This window comes from Macrosteles quadrilineatus, unplaced genomic scaffold (genome assembly GCF_028750875.1).
Source record: "Macrosteles quadrilineatus isolate MER2022 unplaced genomic scaffold, UCM_ALF_1.0 Scaffold_4__1_contigs__length_99947679, whole genome shotgun sequence".
Taxonomy (NCBI): domain Eukaryota; kingdom Metazoa; phylum Arthropoda; class Insecta; order Hemiptera; family Cicadellidae; genus Macrosteles; species Macrosteles quadrilineatus.
Window position 1 is genome coordinate 8,411,684 of NW_026542597.1, and position 24,249 is coordinate 8,435,932.

A 24,249-nucleotide genomic window follows, 5' to 3' on the forward strand; every position below is an offset into this window, starting at 1 on the left:
ATTTGAAAGACAAATTCCGAAAAATGATGAATTGATCTCACTTCTACCAAGTGATAGCAGGCATATAAAAGAAGAAGAAAAATCAGAAACTGATTATGATGATGAAGATGATACCAATAGTAGCAATGTAACAGACAATGATATACCTGAAGAAAATAGCACCAAAAATGATGAAGATGAAGAGATAAATGGTGAAAGTGAGTCAAATGATGTAGATGAAGAAGCAACACGTGTGTTTGTGGATAATTCTATTTCAAATGTCAGTGCAATAGCTTCAGATATAGGTGAAAAAGGAGTTTTAACAAGAAAGTATATAATGAAAATGCTGGAAGGAAAGCATCCAATGAGAAAATGTCATGTATACGGTGCTAGAGTTGAAAATAACAAAATAATGATTGGTAACAGTGTAATATCTACTGGTGGTAATGACAACCTCACAATCAAAGGAAAGACTTACTCTGGCACACCAGGCCTTTTTGAGCTAATTTTTAAAACAGATCCAACAAAATACACTTCCAAGGATCTTGCAGATTTTAAAAAGATTATGAAAGCAACAAATGCTCATCGAAAAGGGTATTCTTCGCTTGCTCCAGTATACCGTAACAAATCAAAAAAATATGAAAAGATTATTGTGAAGTTATTTCCACCACGGAATACTAAGTCTGGACGCGGTATATCAATGAAAAATGCATATAATACTAATATAATTTATTATAATGATATTAATAAACTGGTTGATAGGATGCGTTTACTTCATGAAGCCAAGCAAGCAGGACACACGGGGGTTGATAATAAAATTATTGCTTTAACTCAAGAACTTAGAAATCAAGGATATATAAATTAGTACACGTTCACAGATCATTCAGTCGTGACTTGGTCTCTACTGAATACTTTATGGTAACACATATAAGGAAAGACAACATATTATAATGGTCAGTTGTAGACAGGTCACTCACAAGAAAGGAGGTGGTTTAGCTTCTACAATTATAACAGCAAGTGAATCTCTTCTCCGCAAGATCCCAATTGGAAGACTGATTAATACAGGGATTGACTCGTTACCTGTGGAGGTTCATTTACCTGGTGGATATCAGTATTGTGGTCCTGGAACTAAACTGAAAGAAAGATTGACACGAGGGGACCCCGGAATAAATAAACTAGATAAAGCCTGTAAAGACCACGATATAGCTTATTCAAAATATTCGGATTCGTTTAACAGGACTGTTGCTGACAGGATTTTGGCTGAGAAAGCCTGGGATAGAGTGAAGGCGGGGGATTCAAGTATTGGTGAGCGAGCTGCAGCTTTAGCTGTAACGACTGCCATGAAAGCAAAAACAGCAATAGGAGGTGGAAGGAAACATCGGAAAAAAAGTCGAAAGGTTACTACAAAACGTGGTGGAACTATAAAGAAAAAAAGATGCAATAAGAAAAAAAAAACATCAAAAAATACATCAGTGTGGACCATGATAAAATCTGGAAAAGGATTATACCTGAAACCTTACAATCATGCATAAGAAATAACGAAAACAAACTAGTTATACCGAATATTGCTCTGTCAAATGAAGATTTAATCATGTATGCAACATGTTTGAAAATCCCATTCTTCAGAGGTGTTTTCATGAGAGATGGACTACCGAAGAAAATATGGAAAAATGAAACGGGTATAGTTAATCTAGATGCATCAAGTGGTCCGGGGACTCACTGGGTTTGTTATAAGAAACTTAAAAATAAAGTTTACTACTTTGATAGTTTTGGAAATCTTCCTCCACCTCTAGAGCTTCAAAAATATTTTATTGGAGCGGATGAAATTTTGTATAACTATGATAGGATGCAAAACTTCAATACACTTGTCTGTGGTCATTTATGTTTAGACTTTCTAGCGACAAGTGTTAGTATGCTTTAAGATGTCATCATATACAGTGGCGATTGATGGAAAAACATCAAGTCTACGGACAACTCTATTTCCTGCTTTACATTTACAACAAGATAAAATATGGGAGGTCACCCTTCTGGACTTTACAACATACAATTCCATTCCAAACATAACGGAAGATGTAAACAATAAATTTCACTATTACAAGAAAAAGCGTTCCAGTGATGGGTCACAGTTTATGGAAACAGTTACGTTGGGCACAGGTTCTTATGAAATTGAATCCATTAATGAGGAACTACAAAAGAAAATGGGGAAAGAAAATATTGAAATTAAAGCGAATAATAGTTTACTAAGAACAGAAATTAAATCAAGATTTTACATTGATTTTAAACAACCAAAGTCTTTGGGAATGTTATTAGGATTTCCCCCATCGACTGAAATACTGGAGCCTAACAAAACTCATATCGGACCAGATACAGTAAATATAATAAAAGTGAATACAATAAATATAATGTGTAATATTGTACAAGGATCGTATAAAAACGGTGGTAACCACCATATTTTACACACATTTTACCCGACTGTTGCACCAGGATTTAAAATAATTGAAAAACCTCATAACCTCGTGTACCTGCCTTTAAATACCACTTCTATTTCAGACATTGAGGTGAGCATATTAGATCAAGACGATAACCCTGTGGACTTTAGAGGTGAAGATATATCATTGAGGCTGCACATTAGAGCCACAACGTAAAAGAAAAAAATCAATGGGGCTAAGCTTTATAAGAAGAGAGTCTCCAAAGGAAGCTCTCATTTCTTCAGCAACTAGCAACCAGTTAACGAGAGAAAACATAAATTTCTTGGAAGAAATTGGATTGATTGTAAGTGAACATGGACGTATTGAACATTCGCCAAGGACCTCTGTTCGACGAGAGCCTTTGGGAAAAAGAGTACCACACTCATCATCCTTACGCTTCATCAAAATTTGGAAATAACGATGAAATTCGTATACCAATTCAACAACAGGATGCTTACACATTACCTTGTGAAAGTTACCTATACATAGAAGGTAGGGTAACTAAAAAAGATGGAATGACAGCAGGCTCAACTGTGCCATTTATTAACAATCCAATGTCGTATCTATTCGAAGAAATCAGGTATGAATTATCAGGGATTACAGTAGACTCTACTAAGCGAGTAGGCATTTCTAGTACTTTAAAAAACCTTGTTTCTTTATCATCCAAGGAAACTAATAGTCTACATACATCTGGTTGGGTACTACCTTCTCATAACTCTTTTACACCTTCGTCCAATGGATACTTTGATTTTTGCGTGCCACTTTGGATGCTACTTGGATTTACAGAGGACTATAAAAGGATAATAATTAATATAAAACATGAGTTGGTTTTATTACGCTCATCAACAAACAATGATTTGATTGTTGCACCTGATGGAACAACCTCAGATAAATTGGAGTGGAAAGTTTTTCTAGATAAGATTGTTTGGAGAGTACCTCATCTTAAAATAGCTGATGAACATCGCTTAGCTATTCTGAAGCAGTTAAATTCGGACCGGGAAATTGTGTTACCCTTTAGGAGTTGGGAAATGCACGAATACCCATCTCTCCCAACTACACAAAGACACACATGGAGCATAAAAACCTCTACTCAACTAGAGAAACCAAGATATGTTATATTTGCATTGCAAACTGGAAAAAGAAATGAAATAACTAAACATGCAGGAAAATTTGACCATTGTAATCTTACAAATGTCAAGTTGTTTCTCAATTCTCAGTTTTTTCCATATGACAACTTAAATGTTACATTTACAAAAAACAGATTTTCTCTACTGTATGATATGTATGCAAGATTTCAATCATCCTACTATGGAAAAACAAACTCACCCCTGCTTGACCCTAAAATGTTTGCGTCCGATGCCCCAATAATTGTTATTGACTGTTCAAAACAAAATGAATCGTTAAAATCATCAACAGTTGACATTCGTTTGGAACTAGAGTTTGAAGATAATATCCCTGCAAACACTACGGCTTACTGTTTGATCTTGCATGATTCAATTGTCACATACACCCCGCTTACAGGGATTGTAAAAAAAGTGTTGTAATATGACACCTATACCCATCCTAATATCTTGAAATCGGTATAAATATGAGTGGACACACATGAAAAGGTTCAGACTTGAAAGCACATTCATCGTGGAAACATCGGTTTCAACAAAATGGAGGTTTTCGGAAATTTACACAACGAGTCGGAAAACGACAGTTATTTTCTAAAAGAAAACGATCTTGAAAATTCTAACAATGAACAATATTTGTTGACGCAAAATTTGAAAAGAAAAACCAATGAAGATAACACAGATGATACAACCATTCCCGATGAAATGATCCAAAATAACCAACAAGAGAAAATAATCATTGAAAAGAAAACATCAAACAAACGTAGGAAAAAACAAGAAGAGTGCATTCCTTTTTTCATGTTGAGTGAAATATTTTTGCGCATTGTATATCCTTTATCCGTATGCACCAACAAAAATGTTACGGTTGGATTTTGTAAATTTCTGGATTATTCACCAGGTGTTTTACTCAATCATGGAGGAAAACAAATAACATTTTTTGAAGATTCATGGAACTCTTTTAACAAATCCATACACCTAATTCATTGCTACCTCATTAACAAAGTATATGGGAAGAAAACTAATATAACTGTGGAAAGTTCTGATATTGAAGTTGGTAATATTAAAGTTCGTGGTGATTTATTTGTACGAGTTAGAAACCTTTCATCCCACGATGATAAGGTGCTTCTTAACAGAGATGAATTGGAAATATTGATTAATTCTATACCTGCTATTGAAAGATACATGCACCAACTAGAGTCATCTAAAACAACAATTAAAGATTATTTGGTGAATACGATTGAAGATGGACAGGACACTCCTTTGATCTATAGCCCGTTAGATAATTCAATATACAACAGATTGCCACAAGAGGTTTATCTGTACCGTAACTTGATATGTACACTCCCTCAAAACACAATAAATGACTTGAGTGTAATGGAAGAAGAATCAGTTAAGATAAAAAGTGAAGAAATGATTATGAAGTAGTTAATAAAACAGAGAAGCTTTTACACAATGTATTTAACAAGTGGTGGGGGAAACACATATAATTGAAGTTAACTGTGCAAAATTGCAGTTGCATACAGATATTCATGATGGATGCACAAAAGTACCGATGGAAAGAATTTTCTTGTTTATCTGAACACAACTCTTGTGTAATCGAGTTTCAAGCATTCAGAGGAAACAATGATGAATACATAGTGAAAGAATTAGTTATTTTAGATTTAAAATCTGGCGTAACAAACTACTTTCTTTTTAAAGCACCGTTTCCATTTCATAATCTTAATGAAAAGAATTCAAGAACCAACAAGTGGCTTTCGAAATTCTTCCATCATTTATCATGGCATGAAGGATTTGTGGAATACAGCGAACTTGAAAACATACTGATAAAATATTGTAGCAAGTACAAGTTTATTTTTACATCAGGTTTAGAAAAGTGTGAATTTTTATCATTGTATGTCCCTTCAAGAGCAACAGTTTATAACATTATGAGAAGAAAAGAGCAAAATTTTCCTGGAATATGCATTGGTGTTAGATGCAACAAACATAGATTTTCTAACTGTGCCATATCTAATGCTTATGGTTTAAAAGCAACACTAGAAAGTGAAATAAAGTGAGCCTTAGTGGAGGGGATAGAGTGGTGGGGGTATAGGCATAAATAGAGTTTTGGAGCCAGGAGCTCAACAGTATTATCTCAACATCCCTAATATCATCATTCAACACAAATAATGGCTGACTCAAAACTGCAGACGTTGGTGGATTTATTTAATCAACAATCAAAATCAAGCATACTACCGATTAAAAAATGCTTTGAGCTGAAGGAAAAGAAACAGTACATAATTCACTTTATGAAAAAAGTGGATACATCTGTTGGTGATGGAATCGTTGCAGCATTAAGTGAAGCGCCTTACAAGGAAGGAGACATGCCTCGATTTCAAATTTATCTTCCAAAGCGATTTGTTACATTGCTTCAAAATGAAGATGTGGAGTCGATTGAAGCTGGAAAACTATGTCTTGTCTCTCACGGTCAAACAGGAAATAACTCGACAGAATTAACACTTCAACTACTCTAGTCCTGTAAATTTGTAAATAATTAATTGTAAATTTGAAACATCTATTATTGTTAGACATTGTATTCTTAGAAAATGGTATGTGTGACAATTGTAATAAGAAAAAATAAAAAAATATAAAAAAAATAAAAAAAAAATAATAAAAAATAAAAAATAAACATATTGACCTAATTCGTTAGGTCAATATGTTTATTTTTTAAAAATTACTCTGAATGACCTTGACCTAATTTCAAGAAGTATTTATTTCTGTTACACACGTGTTGAGGATTCAGTACAAAAATGAGTGTAGACAAGTTCGGACGTCATGAAGACTATGTTCTTCGGAAAGAAAATATCAATCAATCCCAAGAGAGCTTAATCTTAACTCCTAGTGGTAATTACGACATGAAGAATCGGATATTGCAAAATGTTGGAGAACCAACATTAGATAATGATGCTATAAATCTAAGTTATTTAAAAAACCATTGTTTGATGAAGAATAAGAGTCCAAACGAACTTTTCAATCCTGGGAGCTTCGATGCTTCTAATAATCAAATACGAAATTTAGGTGATGGTGTAAACGACACTGATGCCGTAAATGTCCGAACTCTAAAACGGGAAGTAAACAAATTAATGAGGGAACAGCAGCAACAATATGAAAGATTAAGTATGCTACTTTTCCAGCATGTGCATAGTCACACAACTACCAACTCAAAATAATAATATATTACAAAAAAATAAAATAAAAATGCCATGACTAAGATTTGGATGGATAAATTAACGATGTTCCTAAAGCTTAAGACAAACTTTTCCAATTTAAAAACTGCTGAGTCATGCAATTTAAAATCTGCAATTCAGAATTTTAAAAACTGCTGAGTCATGGACCCAGGGGTGACCAAAGCCCCCTACTTCCATTTACCTGGCTTAATTAATACAAAGATTAAATATTCCCTTAAAATGGTCATTTTTCCTATTAAAATAACATTAAGTTAATTTTAATATGAGTACTTAGGTTTGCTGCTACAGGGAAGATAGGTGTGTTTTTGTTGAAATGTTGATAGCTAAGTATGATTGTTATTGGTCTGCCAATCCTGTAATACTTTACAATTGCTCGAATTCGAGCAACATGTACACTAGTACTTATTTAATACGCAAGCAGGACTTTTGTGACGATTACTCCTCCGAAACTACTGAACCGATTGACATGTTTTTGGTCTCATTGGAAAGAGCGTAACGTGAAGTTGTGCAGGAGACTTTCATTTTAGGGAATTAATTAGAGAGTGAGGCCCTGGGGCCCTTTAAAGTTTCGTATTTCTCCATAGATTAACATGGGAAACAAAAATTGTTATGAGCCTCCAGCTGTGCTGTTGTCAGAAATTAAAAGTGAGAAGAAGAACATAATGTTAATTGTAAACAGTCAATAAGTTTGCTAATTTAACAGTTTGCTACAAACATTTACTGACTTGGTTGAAATGAAATGTTTACTATTTGAATTTGGGTTGGCGTCAATATTACAATAGAAAAAAGCGAGAGAGCCTGGATAAATTGATGTCTTCAAAAGAAAACTGAATTAACACTGTGCTTCATTTCTTAGTAAGCATTGAAAGAGCTGATTTAAACTATGGAAATATAGGAAAGTCATTTATAACACCACCAAGGAGAAAAAATAGAATTTTTTTTTAGAATTTATAATTGTTATTATGGCAATCTAATGAGGCTATGAGTAAGGCTATTTGTAGAAAACACTAAAAAAAGATTAGCTTTTGACAAATGATAAGATATTTACAGAGATTATATCGATATGTTATGTAGCTACATCATGAGTATTTCCAAAATCTTTGAGTCGAATCTTTTTTACATTCGTCAGAAATTATGACTGTTATTCGTTTTAAAATAACGCCTTTAATACTTAGCATTTGCTCGAATTCGAGCAACAGGGACACTAGTTTAAAATATTGAGTCTTCTTGCAAAATTAATGTCGACATTATCTAGGGGTTGTTCGGCAAAAACTTTATTTTTAATGATCCCCCAAACAGAAAAATATAACGGTGTAAGATCGCAGGACCTTGAGGGCCAATCAATTTGCAAGAGAATTTGAAGTTTGAAACAACAATTAAAATCTATGCAAATATATAGTTACAATTGTAAAAAACCGCTTTGAAAAATGCATTGAAGTTAGTAAAATAGCGTATTTTGAAAAATTCCTTTAAGTTTACAACCTATGTGTAGTGTAAATTCAGTTTCAATATAATTATTATATAAGAGTCATCTGCAAAAATCGTCCCACTAGCATTAAAAGGCATCATGCGTGGGAACGCATATAGCTTCCGTTTCCCAGGAAATTTATAGACTTTTGAGCACTAACTTCTGTCACAGTATTATTCTTATTTCCTATCCAAAATATAAAATTTGTTTAGTCGAATTTGACGCTTTGGTAAACTAGTCAGTCAGTCTACCACTTGAGTTTGACCGTGTAAGTTGGTGTCCGCTATTGCGATTTATGTTTTTGGAATAAAGTGAATAATAAAGGCAATAAGGATTGATAGTATTAATGAAGTAAAAAAAGTTAGTTTACGATTGGTCGAAAACTTAGATGTGTGAGACATGTCAAATGCCTGAAACTTCAAAGGGAGTTTTCCTTCGTCACAACGCGTCAGTTCTTATCGTACTTCTGTTCAACAAATAACCCTCCAGCATAGTTTTGAAAAATTGGTTGTGGGGTTACTGTTAAAGCTGGAATTGCGTGACATGGGGGATGGCAGTTAGCTGTCTCAGCCTTATCATTTTCATAAAGTTGTCAATATAATCTCTCTACAGAATGTTAGGTGTAGTGGAATGTACTTGAAGTGGAGATGGCATTTATTCTTGAACTTTTAGGGACCTCCTTGTTTAAATGGTTGCGCAGCTTCATTGGCAAGAAATAATGCAAATAACATAGCAATTTAACATTTCCAAAAATAAAAATAAGTACTGTAAATTGGCTGTTACGTTAATATCGACGTTTACATGCATTGTTAATCAACGTATCTTATAAAGGATGATGTGATCTAAATTAAAAGGAATATGACCTTTACGTCACGACAGTAGCTGCTTAAATAGTACTTACTCTTTATGCTATTGTTTACAGCCAAAATGTCGTGTTATTTTCAATTTTGTTACCAACCCAGTGGGCCACGGTCCGTAATATAGGCCACTGCAAATAATTCAAGATAGGTATACCATTTTAGGCAAGGTTTCTGTGTTGAATGAATAAATCAAAGTAACCTCTCTGAAAAGTCTGCAGTAAATTGAAGTTTTCCAGCTTAATGACTTTCTAAATCATACACATATTTCTACATAAATATTGTAAAATGTTTTATCCAGTTGCTCTAAACTATTATTAATTTAACAAAATATGGACACGGCTCATATGGGCAACGTGTCCTTTTGCACTTGTATTATTGTGTATTGTATAACACAATCGAAGATTTGTCCAACGTTTGAAAACATGTATGACAATAATTTCATGAACCTATGATGATCTGTCTAGAATAATATCATTGATAGTCAAAGATAATATGATAAAATATAGACAAAAGTGGTGAAAAAGGCAGACAGCAACCCGTACAATAGATATAAGATAGTTCAATAAGAAATGATTGAAAGAGTTACTGTGATAAAAGGATTTTTAACTGATTTCGTAATGAAACGTTATATTGAAAAACATGACATGATACAGAAGAAAATTAATTTTACCTAACCCGCCATGTTAAACTTCCCTATCCCAAGCGTGATGTATACAACTTCCTTACTTCTCGAGTGATGTAAAGTATCAAAAACTCACTCGGTGATGTAATGAAACCCATTTAAATAACATTTATTGATTAACTTAAAAAATATACATCTATGGAGCCAACGACGTTCAACGCTAGAAATCAGCTGTGCTCTTGAATTTTATTGTTATGTTTTGAAGAATTTTCCTAACCTAGCTTTTGTTTGTAAATGAACGTTACTGTTAGAAGATGAGTGAAATGGATAATGATTAATATTGTTCGTAACCTCCTGTATATTGTCGGGTCAGGTAAAATCTTGTACGTTAGCGTGTTTATACATCACTTAGGTAAATTATGCAACTCGCTTCCGCTCGTTGCACAACCTTCACCTGCGTGATGTAAAAACGCTCTTACTACTCTTGTAAAGTAAATAGCTACAAGCTGCTATACCCGTGCTTTGCAACGGGAAGAAAATGTGACCTAGAGAGCTATTAAAGTGGTGCTGATGTGTGTTTTAAAATACAGCAACTCCATGATTTAGTTTGAAAATATAAACTGATTTAAAAGCGCAAACAGCGTAAACCTACTTACTTTCAAACCCCTACTTTTGATGTTAATAGATCCCTAAGAATATGGCAACATACCTTAGCATATTTTAGCAATACCCTTCATGAATAACATGTTTAACCATAATCCTTCAATTTTAGTCAAGCCTCTTGACATGTAGCTTACTCTTAAATTAAAAAATGAAACTTTGAGCAATACTTTACAAAACGTATAGCCTACAACCTCACTAACCATCCTCAATCTACATTCACAACACCAACGTCTTTTTCGAGTAAATAAACAAACACCAGTTCATTGTACAGACCAGCTGTTTCATTAACTAAATTAAATTAAATCATTTAAACATTGAAAGCATGCCAGGCGTAGCCCTTTGGAAATCAGCCTGTGGGGCAGCGCCCTCAGGGAATTCGTTCATTTCAATACTTTTTGGCAAATCTACACACTCTAAGCTTCATTTTGATGTGCCATATGCCTATATTTTCATTTGGTAAATGACCTTAACCGTTTACATAAAATTTGATTGTATCACTTTAATAATATAATAGATTACAAACAGAAAATAACATTGCAAATACTTCTTTTGGACAGTTCAGTAACTCCTAATAAATGTGTGTTGTTTAAAATACAGTTTAAAAATTAACAGCTGTTTCATTAAAAAGTATTATCCACATGACCAAAATGTAAACAAATCTGTGGAGGGATCTTTAACGGCTTCTGGGGCAGAGCCCTAAGGGAATTTACTTATTTTTTCTTTTGATAACTCATCTACAGACCAAAACCTTTATTTGGACACCTCTACCAAGTTTCTACGCCCAGCCGTTCTCTCGAATTAGTGGACACAAAGTTTCCAATTAAATATTTAGATTCCTCCATGTTAATCTTATGGGAGAAAACCTAACTTTGATGAATAATCCTGCCCAAACTAATAAAGATTTCAAAAATTTAAAAACACTTTGCAAAACTACAGATCAGGCCATTTTTTTACACTTTATTCATTAAAATCGAAATTCAATCTATGCCTGGCTTGTTCTCAGCCAGGTCTTTGCCCATGAGAACGTGACTTGAACTTGAGATCTTGCGATCATCTTTACTTTTCATTTCTATGAGGGGTCAGCGAACGTTTTGTATTGTTCATGAGTTTGTAAAGAAAATGATTTAATAATTTAAATTTTTAATTTTCATATGTTTATAAGGGCATTTAACAACTGCGCAATTAATAAGTACTGTAAACCATATTACTGTAAAAGGCCGGTCTTTATAAATTATATAGTTCTAAAAGAAATTTCTATTTGACCTCTTTGTCACAAAAACATACTTCTTTGTATAATGATTGTTATGTAAATGCAGTTGTCATCGTAATTTACAATTATTGATCTGTCTAAGTGTTATTTTTTCAATAAATGTAAATATCTTGTTTGGTAAACAAAGGATGTAATTGAATCTGTAAGTTAAGACAAGTATGCGAAAACTACAGTTTTCGATTAGCTCAAGCCTAAATTATATTGTATGTAATCTAGCTTGTTATATTTCGTTATTTTGTCACGTAAAAACATTTAAATTATGTATGATGTATAAATATAAAAAAAATTAACAACAAATCCATTTGAAAGTAAAGTTTAGACATTGGTACGGTCGACATTGGTACATTATCATTGGCGAAAATGCTCATGCACATTAACATTATTGCGGCTATGTGTTTAAGTTGTAACATGGTTTAATTTCATATAGAAATTTGAGAAAATAATTTTTATTTTATTTTTTGTTGTAATGATTTGAAATTAAAGTTTTACATTTACAATAGTCAAGAGTAGCCTGCAGTAGCAAGACTTCTTGATAAGAAAGCTCTGGAAGCTTCCTTATCACCTGGTCCAGTGCATGTGCTGGCCAGAGTAGGGGTAGAAGGTTCCAGAACTGAGATATCTTATATAAGGGAGCTGCTTCCATGTGGGGTTGTTAGTTCAAGAGTGTAGATGTACAGTGTCCAGACCTGGGGTGAATTTTCTGCAGCCTACTCAATGAGTAGTAAGTTTATTTTATTTTTTATGTTATTTTAATTCATTCACTTTTATCCCTCCCTCTCTGCTAATTATTGTAATAACAAGAAAGACCATAGATGTTTTCTTATTAAATATTAAACTTTGCTTTCAATTAGTAAAAGATGTAAATATAAAATGCACCTTTTTTATTCTTTTAGAACTTATTTAATAGAGTTAAATTTGGATCTAAAAATAATAAATGCTAATTAAAGTAAAGTTTTTAAAGTTTCTAGAAAAGTTTAGCAATTGTAAATTTTATTTCATTCAGGAAGAAATTAATGTAACCTAATTTAATTTCGAAGGATTTTAATTCAATTGTTTAGCTTTTCAATTTAAAGAAGTTTGGTACATTAAAGAAATATGTATTTGTATTGTAGACAGATAAGCTAGGAACGGGTTTGTTTGTTCACAGGGCTCAAGTGTGTACCAGTGATTAATGGTTTTAAAATGTCCCATAAAAAATATTAGCCGAATGTTTTAAATTTGTTGATTTTTATATTTAAAGAAAACTAATGGAAGTAAATAAATTTCAGTTTGATTTTGGGTTTGGTTTTGAAAGTGTTTAGAAGAAACTGTTTTATTTTAAATAAACCATGACTTTTGTAACAATGATGAATTTTTATTTTGGGTCTCCTCTTAAGGCCAATTCCACTAAATAGAAGATAATTGATCTTGGAAATAACGTTACAAAGTTGAGACACGTTTGTAGAAAACACTAAAAAGGCAATCTTCTAAACAATTTTAAAATATTTACAACTTTAATTATATAGAAATGTTCATAACACAGTAAGTAATTCCATTAGTTGCATAAGCTTTTACGTAAGTCTTTTTAATTAATTGAAAATTGAGTCTGTAATAACTCCTAAAATAGCTCCTGTAATACCGGTACTTGATAATTGCTTGATTTCTAGCAACGAGTACACAAGTTAAAAATTCAACAATGCATTAACATAACAAGCTCTCTTTCACGCCGGCAGAACTGCGGTATTGGTTTACCATACACGCCTGCAACGATGCGCTGCAAACCGCGCGACGAGTAGCTAAATGAACCGTAGAGTAAGTGAGCCTTCTAATATTTGTAGAGGGTTCACTTACTCTACAGATCATTGTGCCAATGAACTGTAGAGTAAGTGAGCCGTCTTCTATTTGTGTAATAGTTATCATGAAATAGGCTCGTATAGTATACGAGCCTACTCCTGTAATTTATTTAAATTCAGTATTTTGGCTCGTATACTATACGAGCTTATTCCTGAATTATTCAAGAATTCATACGCTTGGCTCATAGGCACTATGATCTGTAGAGTAAGTGAACCCTCTTCATTTATTTGATATTTTTGATCGGCTCGTATAGTATACGAGCCTGTAGTGCAAGTGAACCTTCAATATTATTTACGAAGCTCGTATAGACTATGATTTGTAGAGTAAGTGAGCCATGTGTTTTAAGAATTACATATTTGGAGGCTCATTGTGTCAATGATTCGTAGAGTAAGTGAACCCTAACCTACTGATGAGCTGTATTAAAAATATTAACTGCTCAGACGTACTGTTGATGAAAGATGCACTAAACTTTATGTATGTGAATGGTCAATGGTAATACCTTAGACTAAATTAAGCAAGTTATTGCAAAACGCGAAATAATAGCTCAAAATTTATATTCGTTTCGTTGGCCTATAAGATTGTACTGGAATGTCACTGTCAACCGACTTCCATTTCAAATCCTGACTTAGGCCTAATTTCTTCTATAATTAATTGTAATCAAATTACCATTGACTATTGGATACTGATATTGTTGTATTAATAGTCAAAGATATTACGATACTAAACAAAACTAACTAAATATTTTCTTCTGCCTCTTCCGCCCGATAAGATAGTCCATATCCACCATGGTCCATACTCCTGTCACTGAGTAAGTTATGCGCTGCTAACAGCTTGAGCTTACTGCAAGCAACAGCTGATTTTACACTACATAGATCAGCTGTGTTGTGTTATTTCTTAATTTATGTAGTTGTCTGTCGTGGTTCGTGGTTGGTTGTCAGTTGTCAAAGTGATCTAACCAAACCAAGTACGGTAAGTAACAAGAATAAGAAGAAATGATAAGTTTAGGGCTGGCGAGAAAATGTGAATCTTGGCTGAATTTCACTACCAATTTATTTTTAAGTTTATCATGTAGTCTCAGTAGGAAGGTGGTAATGAAATTTATTAATCATAAGACAAATTATTATTTTTAAATGTAGGCCTAGGCCTAGTATCGTTCTATTGAGAAGGTTTTGATAAGTTATGGCTGCTTTGTTAACCATAGCCTCTTCTTGTCTATGTTTGTTAAATTACTTTTTATTTAAATATCCAAACAATGAAGAGCATCCTGTGGTTTACCCCTATGTTATGTCAATTGATACAGTTTTAAGTTTTAAAATATTGACGTTTGTCTTGCAAAATAACAGTTTCATAATTCATCCTTCAAAATAGGGCTGCACTTTACTTGACGTCCTACACTCATTCGAATGAAAATATCGATCGCTATATCGATTAATCGATTGCTTCATTCGATATAGCCTATCGTTTGGTTAGTTAGGTAAGGTTAACCTAACCTAACTTTAACCAAACGATATATCGAATGAAACAATCAAATGAAAATATCGAATCGAAAAAACAATCGAATGAGTGTAGGAGGTCAAGTAAAGTGCAACCAAGTTTAGGTTTTACATTTTTTTTTATCTTTAGGCTATTTTGAAGGATGAATTCATAATAGACCAACTGGTTGATTTTTTTGAAGGCTCGTATCTTTACACGAACGATCAACATGGGTTTCGAAAGGGCAAAAACCACTCTGATGCTAAATCTAACATCGGTTATTGTTTACCCTAACATCAAAAATAAATTATGCTTTTGACAACATATACCTGATAAACCTAACTTCTATGTGACTTCAGTAAGGCGTTCGACTGTATCTCACTTGACGTCCTGCTGAGGAAAATAGAAAGATACTTACTGGATAAAGAATGATTGCAACAAATACCTTTCATGACTATTTAACATTGACGTTTAACATAGGTAGTTTACGGCTGCACTTCACTTTGGGTCCTACACTCATTCGAAGGAAAATATCGATCGATATTTTCATTCAAATGAGTGTAGGACCTAAAGTAAAGTGCAGCCTTAGTTTACCAGCCGGCACATGTCACTGACCTTTCTTGTTATTTTTTTAGAGCCTATTTTCATCATGACGACTAAAAAGGTAGTGCTTGTCACTGGTGGAAGTGGTCTTGTGGGGAAAGGAATTCAGACTATTGTTGAAAGTGAAGATAAAAGAGAAGATGAGAAATGGATATTTGTAGGATCAAAAGAAGCAGACTTAAGGTAAGGTAGAAGTAAACAAACATTACATTTTGCTAGTAAGTATATATTACAGTAGACTCCCTCTGATCCGGACACCTTTTAACCGGACATCGGTTTAACCGGACTACACTCGGCGGAATGACATCTCTTTAAGCGGACAATTTTTACCAGCCCATCGGTTTAACCGGACTAGATCGGCAGAAAGTGGGCGGTAACTTACTGAAACAACTGTTCTCCGGATAAGAGGGAGTCTACTGTAAAAACTATTTTTTTTAAAGTTTAGAAAATTATAACTTAAAGAACTATTAAAGCTATATAAATTCCTAGGCCTACTAGCCTAAAGATTTTCATACCTGTACAAGCTTTTGAACTCACTGTACAGTAAACTTAAAAGTCAGTTTAATAGGCTATATAGACCTACATTTTTAACTTATTAAGAACAATAAAAATGGCTTAACATATGTAAAATTCATTTTAGCTTATTACCGGTTCTTCATCCTTTACCCCACAAGGGATTGATGGCGTCATTAAAACATGAAACCTAATAGGACTACATCGCAGGGGCAGATCCAGGAAATCTGTTGAGGTTCTGCGCCCTCATGAACAAGTTTGTTGCTCCTAGACTGCAATTAACTTACTTATTGTTATCCAGTGGTATAGTGGTAAATTATCCAATGCGGCAACGCAGTCACCATTGTATTAAAAAATTTGGTTGTCAATCAATATAAAGGTTCTTTGGAAAAACCAGCGTGGGAATAATGCCATTCCCAAGCGTTCTTGCTCCACTGGGCATACCAGCTGCCTGTTTAAGTCGATTATCGATGTTTTACGGGTAGTCCAGGAGCTGAGGGGGTTTGAGCATGCATGAAAGTAGTACGCAATATTATTACTGATTATTGTAATATGGACTGTGGTGATAAAAACTACGGACCTATGTACCCTATTTAAAAAATGGTCGATTAGGTTGAGGGAGGGGGCAAACATGACGGGGAGCGCTATGCGTTAAAACGCTGATATCTCGAAAATGGTAAAAGATATAACATCCGTTAGAACGTCGTTGTAATCCTAAAAATGTGGACTACGATAATGGATATTAGGTCCGAGGTCGTATCTCTAATAATAAACAATTTATTGTTTAAAATATTTAAAAGTGGACTATTTGTGCAGTTTTTTTTAACCGAAAGTAGAATTAATTAGTAAGTGTCGCAAAGATGTAATATCATATCTTTGCTGATACAGTCTGATAGTTGTAATACAGACTGTGGTGATAAAAAATACGCATGTTACCTACTTTTAATGTGGTCGAGAACTTCAGGGATGGGGACAAAGATGGCGGAACACGCTATGCATTGAAACGACTATATCTCGATAAGGATACGACTTGGGACATCGGTCAAAACGTCGTTGACCGATGTCGTGAAAAAAATATGACCAAAAAAAAAAGGTTTGATACTATTTTGTACCACAAAGTAGTATCAAATTTGCATTGGTATAGAAACACATACAAACATAAAAATGATTAGCCTATCTCTTCTTTTCCAGAGATTATGATGAAACAAAAAAGATGTTTGCCAAGTACCAGCCTACACATGTAATACATCTGGCAGCTATGGTTGGTGGATTGTATTACAACATGAGCCACAATCTAGACTTCTTCGTAAGTAAGTTTTTTTCCGTTCTCATTATTATTAACTAACTTAACATATATCTGGTCTATGCTGAGTGCATGGCAACGTTGGTGGCGCTGCCTACGAATTGACAGGCAAAGCTCTCTCAAAACACTTAATGCTTTTTACCATGCGGTTGGCATTCTGGGTTATAGTAGTATGTTTTCTGTGATTTAAACCACTAGGTACCTAATTATTTAGGCCACAATTTTGGGCCTGCTCTCTTAACTAATGTGAGATACTTGATACCTGATACTTATTTGATACTTTGTCTTCTTTATCTTTGACCGTGACTACAGAAAGATATCGTCAAATTTTCAAAAATACTTTTGGCAATACAGCTGTATTTGACCCTCAGCCACAGTTATCCGTTTCACTGTGACTGACTTGAGTAATGGCAGACAGTAATAAGGAGTTAAGGAACTGTGTAGTATGCAGTGCGCTAAAACAATCAGAAAGAACATTCATTGACTGAAAGTGCCTAAAGCCTTTGCACGTTTCCAAGTACAGACTGGAGCGACAAAAGAGTTCTCTCATTGTACCTGCTACAATGATATGTGTACAATGATAGCCTACCTCATGAAAATACAGTAGAACCTTGATAACAAGACTCTCATGGGGATTATAAAATAAGACTTATTATCAAGGTTGTCTTATTATCAAGGTTTGCAATGACATGTGATTAGGAATAAAATCAATTCTAGGGGATTTAAAAATTATACTGTAACACTCTATTTCTTAGTACTTGAAAGTCTGCATAGAGGGTCAGATAGCATGGAAGGTCAGATACGCAAAAGTAGAATAATCAAGATTTAAGTTTATTATATTATGTTTTGTCATATGTGGTGTTATAATAAACCAACATGTACTTCCATGTTTAAGAAAAAAGTCATGTTATTCTATCAAGAAAACATGTACTTATGAAATTTGTAAGTTTATGGTTTTGCTTCACGGTTTTTTGTTTTAGCGAATTCACTGGAATACCAATTACTTGGTGCCCTTGGTGGCTTGCTGCATAGCAACAGCCTATTCTTCACCAGCAGCTGCAGTAGACTCTCGCTCATCCGGATCGGCCTTGTCCGAACTCCCGCTAGTCCGGATCGGCAATAGTTTTTTTAGTGGCACAGTACAGTAGAAGTCCGATTATCCAAGCTAATCAGGACCGAGACTACCTTGGATAAACAAAAACTCGGATAACACGGAGGTAAAAATTATAACTGGTGGAATTGCATTTTTCCGGCTATCAATACTATGGACCTGGGACATGATTGAAAAAACGGCTATATAAAGTAGGCCTACTGTATTGGACTGGACGTCCGCCACATTAGTCCGGATGAGCGAGAGTCTACTGTACTAACAAAACTGTAGCAAAGTTAGCTCCTAATGTTCTGTTGTTTATTTTCAGAGAAATAACATGAAAATAAATGACAATGTGCTGCAAGCCAGTTTTGAAACAGGAGTGACCAAAGTCGTCTCATGTTTATCCACCTGTATCTTCCCAGATAAAACAACATATCCCATAGATGAGACAATGGTATGAATGCAACAAGATAGCATAGATGAGTAAGCAGCATGGTATTTTTTTGTTTTGGCAAGTTTTTAGGTTTTACTGATTTATATTCTGAATGGTAAATATAGTAATAGTCACATTTCAAAAAACTATTTTATGTATTCCTTAAACAACAACCAAGAAAATAACAGCATTGGCTAATTTCTGGTAAATAGCCAAGGTTTTGAGTGTTAGGCTTGTGCTTTTGAAATCTCCTACCCAAGGATTGAGTAGAGGACTGATGCTTGTTGGTGTTGAAACTGACTGTTAGTGACTTAAATATATTATTTCTTCTAGAAACTTAATTACCGGTACCATCGAATAAATTTACTCATTTTATGACACTAAATATAAATAACAAAGACAATAATCAATAATATATATTTGGATTAATTTCTTTTAGAGATCTACATGTAACTGTTCTGCTACTATTATTCAACATATTGGTTATCATAACAGATGAATTATTCTTGTTAAATTATTGTTTTTCTTTTTTACTAAAGAGCTGATAGGTAATAATCTTGTGCAGATTTTTCTTACAAAGCGCTACAAATTTTTACAATATAATGTAAAATATGAATTTTTTTTAAGCATAGCTATATTTTAGGTACACAATGGGCCACCTCACTCTTCAAACTTTGGCTACAGTTATGCCAAAAGAATGATTGATGTAGCCAATCGAGGTTATTACGAACAGCATGGCAAGACGTTTACCTCTGTTATACCTTGCAACGTGTTTGGGCCCCATGACAACTTCGATCTTCAAGCCAGTCATGTCATACCGGGGCTTGTGAGGAAACTGTACGACATAATTGATCAGGGTAAGTGTAGCGTAAGCCAACAGCAGTCAGTTAACTGCACAAAACTTTTCCTTGTCTAAAAATATTAAACTCGCTATTGTAACATACCTTATCAATGCTGTCACTGTAGTTTTATGCCTACAAAACAGATCACTTCTTACTCAAGCATTAATTTAATGTGTATAATAGAAAATATATATATATTGTATAATGGAAGCTAAGTGTACTACATAATTTACCAAACGTCAAATGTGTTACCAAAGGATTGATTAAATTACAATTCTCAAACCTTTTGACATAAAGTTAAATTGAAAACATTCCAGTTTATCTTGGCTTTGAATGGCATTGAACATTTAACGTTTGGTAGGAAAATTTCATGTTTGTGCCTGCGATCAAAATATGCACGTCTCTGTTTTGTCCTTAACATTTGATCGTCAGTGTACTACAGCATTAGACTCCTCCCACCCTATTCATCCCAAAAAGGGAATTTAATTTATCAGTCAGTTACTCATCACTGAAGGAACACCTGATCGTTATTTTGATTGAACGCTGTTTTGAATTTTCTTCTGTAGACCTGTAATAATTTAAGTCTCCTAGGACCCCTAATAATATTATTTTAGGAGCCTGAATGAATACTTTATAGCCCCAATTTTTATGAATAAGTTATTGGGGAAAGGTCCATGAGCAAATTTAGTGAAGCTTTTAAAAATATCAACATTTATATCCTATTTAATTATGCAATAAATATTTCCCTCTCTTCTCAACAATCAGATATTCATAGCGTTTTCCAATTTCTTTGCCAAACAAAGGGATCCAAATGGCACATCAGACTGATATCTGAAGTATACAGTCACTTTGATCTTCAGTTGCAGCCCCTCAGTTAACTCCCACCATACTTAACTAGTTGTTGAGTAAAGAAAAGATGATTTGATTTTTCAAATTACATGGGCTATTTGAAGGTTAGGAACATCTTGGAATAAAATAAAACTTTTGTACAAGCAACAAATTTTACCAAAAACATTTGAAATAGGTAGTAGTTTTAATACTACGTTTTTACAATCATAACTGCTAATCTAAATGAAGCACTTATCATAGCGTAAGATGAGATTTGAAATTTGTTGGCCAGAATTCCGCCGACTGCGAGCTCAGCCATCTGGTGATATGCAATTGGGGATGTCAACAAAGTGCTGTATTATAACTAGGTCTTTAATTTAGGTAAAAAATCCAAGTCACTTGGAGGAAGGTATTGACTGGTGATTAAGGGGAAATTGCCCATGTGAATGAATATAGAAGGTCATGTGTGTGGCTATTTGAGCTCAAGCCGACAAAAATTCTGGATATGTTAGTGATGTGCGTATCGATACATATCGATACAGATATCGATACAAGGACCGCAAAATATCGATATTTTGTATCGATACGTGGGAGTGTATCGATATGCATGTATCGATACACCTATAGCCAATATTGTATTGAATATCGTATTGTTTATTTAATAATATAAATCTTATTTTTATGGTAAGAAATTTGTCTTCCCATCTTCCTCCCCTCAAAAGTAGTAGTGGAAATTTGATATTTTACCCTAGCATATTCAAAAACCCCGATAAAACATGTATATTCAGCTATGTTTTGCAAAAACCTCAAAACTAGGGCACGGACGCCTTTAACTCCAGGCCGCGGCCTTTGAACTGGCAACGTCGCAAGTGGTGTTGTAACAGCTGTTTTTGTTTGGAAGTAGCTAATGGTATTTGTGTATTTACGAAAGATTGGTTACTGGACTATGACAATATTGACTCCGCTTAAAAATGTACAGATATAGATTTTAATTCATATTGTTTCGGGTTTCAATTCTGTATGTTTTATTTTCAATATTTTAATAAATTTATATTAATAAATTTAAATTTAAATCATTAAAGTGCGAATTAATGAGCTGATGTCACCTGTCTGCCATGTTATCTTATGGGACGTCTGTCACTGAACAACATACCACTTGCGATGTTGCCAATTCTACCAGGCCGCGGCCTGTAGTTAAAGGCGGCCGTGACTAGGGCCACCATTAATGGAAGTGGGGACCCTCATTATCCATATTATACTAATTAATGTGTAAGTGGCATACCCACCATCATTATTAGTACTTTTTGGTTCAATTAATTATCCCTGTGTAAAAACTAGGAAAACAATAACAAAATGTTTTCCAATTTTGAGGGTTTACCGGAATTTGGAGGTTATGTATGTATGTTTGATACAAATAAAAAGACACAGGAAGGAAACGGCTTTTCTGAGGTAAGATTACAAGCACTAACCCTCTTTTCAAGCTTGTAAGTAACATAGTATTTGTCTATGCAATTTGTATATTTGAGATATTTAAATAAAAAAAAAAAATTATAAATAAACAATACGATACGATATTTTATCCGATACAGATAAAAATCGATACATGAGGATACGATACGATACTCGTATCGATACACCACGTTCCAATACGAATCGATACGCAGTATCGATACATTGACCCGTATCGCCCATCACTAGGATATGTCAACTTTAGTTTGGCCATTTTAAAACTGAATGCACCATTTCGAGGCAGAACATTCATTTATTACTGTTGGCAACCACTGTAACGAGGTCTTAACTTGACAGGAGACGAGACTAGTGAAAATAAAAACAATATAATTAGTTAATACTACATCTGCACCGACACGGGAGAGAGGTGTAACGGTTGCTGGACTTGGACAGACTGAAGTAGTGGTTAGATACACGGGAATGGCGTGGTCCTGGCAGCCAATGGGAATTTATTAAAATCACCTGAAATGATGTCACGTATGTGGCTTGATATGGTGTGATGTACACACACACTTACATTTTATACAAATCTGGTTTCCTATAAGAAACGCTTACAAATATATTGAATACATAATATCATCAAACATACTACAATTACGTTGCTCCCTTAGACTTCACACACTTAAATAAATTTCTAGAGGTTTTAGTTGTTGGCCAACAATACCTATATTTAAGACCGAACCTCACAACTAGCGGTATTTTAAATTGCTACATAGTTTTTAGACTCTAGTATTGTGACAACAGGCAGCACAACGACACTTTTGTCATTGAGAAGGCAAACACGGCTGTACTAGAAAGTATGCAATCAGCATGTGCGGTTATCGGCATAGACCGAAACGTTCCATACGTTCTGAATAGCCCTCATCGTATGTTACTAACTTTGGTTTGCTTTAAGTCAATATTGAAATGGAAGGGTGTTTGGTATAGTGATTTGCTCATTTATCTTCACAAAGCTTATTTATTTTCTTTCAAAAGCTCATTAAAAATAGATAATATCCAAACTTTGGAAAAATTTAGCTTTTACGATAGAACAGGTTTGACAATATTGATTTTATTGTGTTTTTTTAGGGAAGAAAGAATTTGTTGTCCTGGGATCAGGAAAGCCTCTTCGCCAGTTCATATTCTCACTTGACTTGGCCCGTTTGATGATCTGGGTTCTCCGCAACTACGACTCTGTTGACCCAATAATTCTTTCAGGTATGATGTTCAACTCTTAATCAAATATTCTTTATTCAAGTTTAGACAATATGTCTAGAATAGCGTCTTAAACTAACATAAACAAAAAATTATAAACTAAGTAATATTAAATAATATAATAATAAATTATATCTAAAATGTTCTAGAAAAAGTACTACAAACAATACTACTAAACAATATATATTCCATAGATTATTTGTTTGTGTGGTCAAGATTACTAGTCTTTCTCAGCAGGCTAAGTTTAATTGATTATTACAATTATTTATAACTTTGATATGATTGTTAGTAGTAGTAATTGCTGAAATATACCTATAATGTTCCAGTTGATGAACAAGACGAAGTGTCCATAGCAAAACTTGCAGAACTTATAGCAGCAGCATTTAATTTTGATGGCAAGATTGTATTTGACTCTTCTAAGGCCGACGGTCAGTACAAGAAAACCGCTAGTAATGCCAAACTACGTTCACTGCTGCCTAATTTTAAATTTACACCTCTTGAACAAGCCATAAGAGAAACTGTAAAGTGGTTTAGTGAAAACCATTCAAATGCAAGGCTTTAGCCATAAGTGGTAATGGTACATTAAAAATATATTGTTTTGGATAAATAGCTATAGTTTTCTACTTCTACCTTGTTCAAACTTGAATTTTCTTTTAGCAAAGTTCCCATTTAGGGAATAAGCTATTACCGTTGGTGTCATTGTAAAACCTAAACCCGGGACCGATCTACTTTTTTGTTTTCGGGTCGCCAGAGCCACGGCCACCTTTAACTCCAGGCTGCGGCCTGGTAGAATTTTAGCAACGTCGCAAGTAGTGTTGTTTAGCGCCAGACATCCCATAAGATAACTTGGTAGACAGGTGACACCAGCTCATTAATTAAATTCAAATTTATGAACATAAATTTATTATAAGATTGAAAATAAATCATATAGAATTCAAAAGCAAAACAATATAAAT

At 34.0% G+C, this 24,249-nt stretch overlaps 1 protein-coding gene across 4 annotated transcripts in view; it reads left to right on the forward strand.

Moving 5' to 3' along the window:
* Nucleotides 1-23,902, forward strand: part of LOC128991890 (probable GDP-L-fucose synthase) — an 80,777-nt gene extending 56,875 nt beyond the window's left edge. The window contains exons 1-7 of one of the 4 annotated variants that reach the window (XM_054415156.1): nt 14,434-14,471; nt 15,611-15,761; nt 17,283-17,397; nt 18,813-18,941; nt 19,564-19,777; nt 23,168-23,296; nt 23,620-23,902. In XM_054415156.1, coding sequence (XP_054271131.1) covers nt 15,625-15,761; nt 17,283-17,397; nt 18,813-18,941; nt 19,564-19,777; nt 23,168-23,296; nt 23,620-23,855 — 960 coding nt within the window. In that variant the 5' untranslated portion in view covers nt 14,434-14,471; nt 15,611-15,624 and the 3' untranslated portion in view covers nt 23,856-23,902. Of the gene's footprint in view, nt 1-14,433; nt 14,472-14,501; nt 14,591-15,610; nt 15,762-17,282; nt 17,398-18,812; nt 18,942-19,563; nt 19,778-23,167; nt 23,297-23,619 lie in introns of those variants that run through there. The other 3 variants (XM_054415155.1, XM_054415154.1, XM_054415153.1) reach the window with 3 other exon arrangements.
* The last annotated feature ends 347 nt before the right edge of the window (nt 23,903-24,249 follow it).